Here is a 4604-nt window from a genome sequence, read left to right on the forward strand (position 1 = left end):
AAAATTCAAAGCCGTTTTCTCAGCTAACGTAGGCTTAAAGACAATAAGGGGTGTGTATAAAATTGTAAAGGGCGAGGAAAACGCCCTTGGGCTCCACTTGTATCAACTTACATCGAGCGCTCATTTAGTGCATTCAAGGCTTTTCTTCGCGAAAATCGAATGAAAATGCTGCCAGAAAACTTCAAAATGCATCTTATGGTTCAATGTTATTACAACTATACAGATTAAAGTTTTATGAGTTAGAAACTCGAAAGAATAAAATAGTCAAAGAGTCAAAGTACAAATTTTTCATATAATGAAACTGGTTCATAGCTTTTCTCTTTTTACTTGTAATATAAAAATTTCTAAAATAAATATATTTTTTGATTGTTCTTCGTATTTTCTGTTTTTTTAGTGCCTTATTTTGCTTTTTTGGCAATACTTTTTTTTTTTAAATGATTATTGAATCATATTATTAGGGCAACCAAAAAAATTAATTTTTGGCGGATTTCTCTTACAACATAATAAATTGGCACTATATTTTTTAACTTTAAAAATTTTTTGTTTTATTTTATTTCAGTTTACATTCTTACAACATAACAAATAAAAAAAGATAATGAATAACGAAAGGTACATAAATTCTTTAGTATAAGTTTCAAAACAGAAGAATAATTCAATTATTCAGTAAAAAATTTACTTCATATTGTTGTTGCAGTATACAACAAACATTTAAGCTATTTTTTCGAACAGAAATCCGTGTCTATTGTCACGGTAAATACTTTTGTACATCGAAAATGTTCTTTCGACGTCCACGGACGTTACAGGCGCATATTTGAAGGCCAACACTTCAGAAATTGCGTATGTGGAATTGTGACATGATGTAGGTTTTCCTGCAATTTGGTCAGCATTGCTTTTTATCTCAATGTAGCCTTTGTTTTTCATTAACAACGAGCTGAGATTTTCTTCTACTTCCATACATCCAGCTCGGTCAATTGTTTTTTGACATCGGCAACCACCTGCAATTGCGCTGTGAGCGGAAGACCGACATTCTCCAGCTTTTTTATGGAATCCACCAGAAAACCGAAATTAGCATCTATAAAAATTATTCCTTGTCGAACATCAGTATCTACCAATAATGTTTTCGCATTTTTAATAAATTGAGAATCGTTTGAATCTAATAATTTGAAAATTGTTCGAATCTTTTCAAAATATTTAGCATAATAGCTAACTGCTTCCAACCATGTTCCCCACCGTGTTATTATGGGTGCAGGAGGGAATGGTATATCTGGCTCGCAATCCCTAAAAATTGGAGTCCGCGATACAGCCTTAAGGAAAACTTTTTTTATGGTAGCAATTAAACGATCAACTTTAGGATTAGATTTGCTATGACTATGAAGAGCATTTGCAAGGCATGTCACGTGAATTAATTTGGGATAAAAGACTTTTATGGCTCTTGCACCTTTCACCATGTAAGGTGCAGCATCTGTTAGAAACAACAACAGACCATCCCTGTTAAAATTTGGACCCAAAAGTTTTATCGAGTCGTCAAAAAGCCGTGCAATATTCGAATGGTCTTCTTTCTCCAATAAAGCAGTATTTAACAAAAAACGTTGCTTAGAAATAGTCTCATCAGTACTTGGTATGCCCAAAACGTATCGCCCAGAGGAATCGGTGGTTTCATCCGTTGATAACCACAGGTTTTGATTTTGTATACAATTTCTTATATTCTCAATTGTTGCGTTGTAGATTGTATTAACTGCACTGCGCATGGTGGTTTCAGATGGTACCTGGTGCTCCATATATTTATCCAAAAAATGCTTAAAATGTTTGTTCCTTATTTTGAATAGCGGTATGTCAGAAGCGACAAGCGCTTTGCACAAATCCATGGTGAATTTAGCATTTTTACAGGTAGAATTTTCCGCCAAAAATTGCTGCGTGATAAAGAATTAATTTCTCACGTTCAATGTGAGTGGCGCTGGCTATATGCGATTTAAGACTGTATATGTATTTTATCTGACGATACAACTTTGTTACAAAGTTTGCAAATTAGTACCTCGGAATCAGTTTCTGCTGTGCTTACGTCTTCTAATTATTTGTATCTTATATAGTGTTATATCGTTGTTAAAATTTAAAAGATTTGTGATTTGTTGGTCCACAAGTAACCAGGTTATTCCTCAATTTTAATAATTATAAATTATGTATCAAACTGTATTAAATTTGTTTGTGTTTAAATGGCAGGGAACTAAGTGCTCGTATCGCCAGGTTATTCTTCCAAATTAATAATTTTTTAATTATTCGTCAGATTATAATTTTTAAAGAGTAATTATATAAATTTTAGATAAAATTTATTTCTTTAATATATCTCATCATTTCATTTCTATGAACAGTTATGCTAAAGAAGTTTTCATTTCACAGTTCATTTGTTCATATGCAATTAACATTTTATTAAGTTGCAATCATTTTATTATTTTTATCAACGTAATACGAGGGTAATTTTATTCTAGTTATATTTAGTTTATTCAAAACTAAAATGTTGATTTAATGAAACGACTACATTTTTTATAATTATTTCAGTCTGAGTTTTGTGTTAAATCCCAAACGATATTATTTTCTTATGCGAATTGCGATTGCTCTAGCCTCATGGCCGAGGAGCCATTTTGCGACTGATGTAGGATTTTAAAGATTTATTAATGAATATCTTAATTGCTTGAATTCCGAAGCAACCTCAATTATTTAAAACCAAAGAAAACTTTTTGACATAGTTCTAGAGTTGCCATGAGTGCGAGCGCAGGTATATAAGGCCGCCGCCACAGCGAAGTGGGTTAGACAAAGAGCATAGTGACGCGACAAAGAGAGCGACAAGACATTTTCGGATAATAGCGACAAAAACAAACCTTTATTTTTCAATGTAGCAGCACATAGTGAAGCTAAAAGCGAAGAAAGCGACAAAGAGCATAGCGACGAAAACAAAAAAATGTGTTTTCGTTGCTTTCTGAGCTGACTGTTGCTTCACTATGTTTTTACGTTTCTTGTCTCTTTCTTCGCTATTATCCGAAAATGTTTTGTCTCTCTCTTTGTCGCGTCACTATATTCTTCGCCTTAGTTGCATGTTAGCAAGCTATAAGTTCAGTTGTGTTAGCAGGTTTTGTTAAGTGTTGCAATTGCCTTAATTATAAAAATTCAGAATACCAAAACCAAAGTCTCAAATTTATTATTTAGGACTTTTTGCATTGATCGCGCCGACAAAATTTTAAAGACAATTTATATAGTCGACCATGCGGTTTTTATTTAGGAATTAGGAATATTTAGTTCAAGTGTCAACTTTTGTTTAGCACAACCAGATTCTTCCATTAAAAACCAAGAACTTTTAATACATGTTTTATTTATTTCTTCTTTTAGTGTCACCGTACCTGGTTATCAAGGAAATCTACAAGCTGCAATATCTCACAGCGCTTCATTGGCTGCCTGGGAAAGATTTGGTATGGAATTTAGCTTGACTTTTGTCGTTGTACTCACTTATTTTGTTTCAACCGACCCCATGAAACGCTTCATTGGCAATTCGGCCATCTCAGTGGGATCTGCGTATAGTGCATGCAGTTTTGTTTCTGTAAGTAACTTAAAAAAAAACGTATGCATGTAGACATGAGTAGATTTCCTTATTATTATTTAAAACTTCACATTGAGAAAAAAAAATCTACCAAAAATTGGTTAATATTACCAAACTCAAACTTGAAAAGGAATCAACATGATTTTTGGTGATATTGTCACTACCTTGGTTGATATTTTCGACAATGATAAGGGATGGCAAAAAAATAAAATAATCGATTAATTAATCTTATGATTAATCACAAGCCAAAAGAAAATTAATTGCAATTATTGATAAATAATTGGACAAAAATAATCGATTTATTGAATCAAATGATTAATCGCTGCCATCCCTAACAATGATTTGGTAATATCAACCACATTTTTGTTTACATTAAATCAATTTTCTTCTTTATTAGTTTTAGTTCTGCACTTCAGATATGCTTTTTCGTAATTAAGAGAAACCAAAAACAGAAAAAAATAAAAATTACGTGTTTCTGCAGAAGGCATTCGAACTCGAACCTGCTTGAAGCGAACAAATAAGAGCAAGCACTTCTGCAGGTTCAGCTACAGTTAGACATACGAATTTGTTTTCAAATATTCAACTTGAATCACATGTCTTACAATCGGTGTTTTAACCATAAAAAGCCAAACAATAACTTGGTTGAAAAATACATTGCACTTTTGGCTCAGTGCAGTTATGGGAAATTCTAAAGAACAGCTTTGAAAACTACTTACTTTCTACACGGAGCGCAGGTAGAAATCCAATTCGCAATGATAAAAAGTAATGTAAAAAAAATATTTTTTTAAAAATAACCTTTTATTTAACATGTTTAATCAAAGGAATAAAAGAAAGTAGTGAAACAAAAGATTTTTTAGCAAGAAAATTTTGTCAAAACTGCACTAAAATGAATAAAATAAAATAAGTTAAGGTCTCGTTAAAGTTACTAAAAGCCATTTAGTGAAAGGAGTTATTCAAACTCTAATGAAAATTACTAACAATTTGTACTAATTTACTTCGTTTTTAAAAAAGCTTGTCG

The 4604-nt window shown here is 32.1% G+C and overlaps 1 protein-coding gene across 1 annotated transcript in view; it reads left to right on the top strand.

Annotated features, from left to right (window-relative positions):
• Positions 1-4604, top strand: part of LOC108364030 (neurogenic protein big brain-like) — a 48699-nt gene that overhangs the window by 7215 nt on the left and 36880 nt on the right. The window contains exon 3 of the mRNA XM_017617582.1: positions 3379-3586. Coding sequence (XP_017473071.1) covers positions 3379-3586 — 208 coding nt within the window. The remainder of the gene's footprint in view (positions 1-3378; positions 3587-4604) is intronic.

The sequence above is a fragment of the Rhagoletis zephyria genome, unplaced genomic scaffold (genome assembly GCF_001687245.7).
Source record: "Rhagoletis zephyria isolate East Lansing unplaced genomic scaffold, Rhagoletis_zephyria_1.1 Rzeph_scaffold_01442, whole genome shotgun sequence".
Taxonomy (NCBI): Eukaryota; Metazoa; Arthropoda; class Insecta; order Diptera; family Tephritidae; genus Rhagoletis; species Rhagoletis zephyria.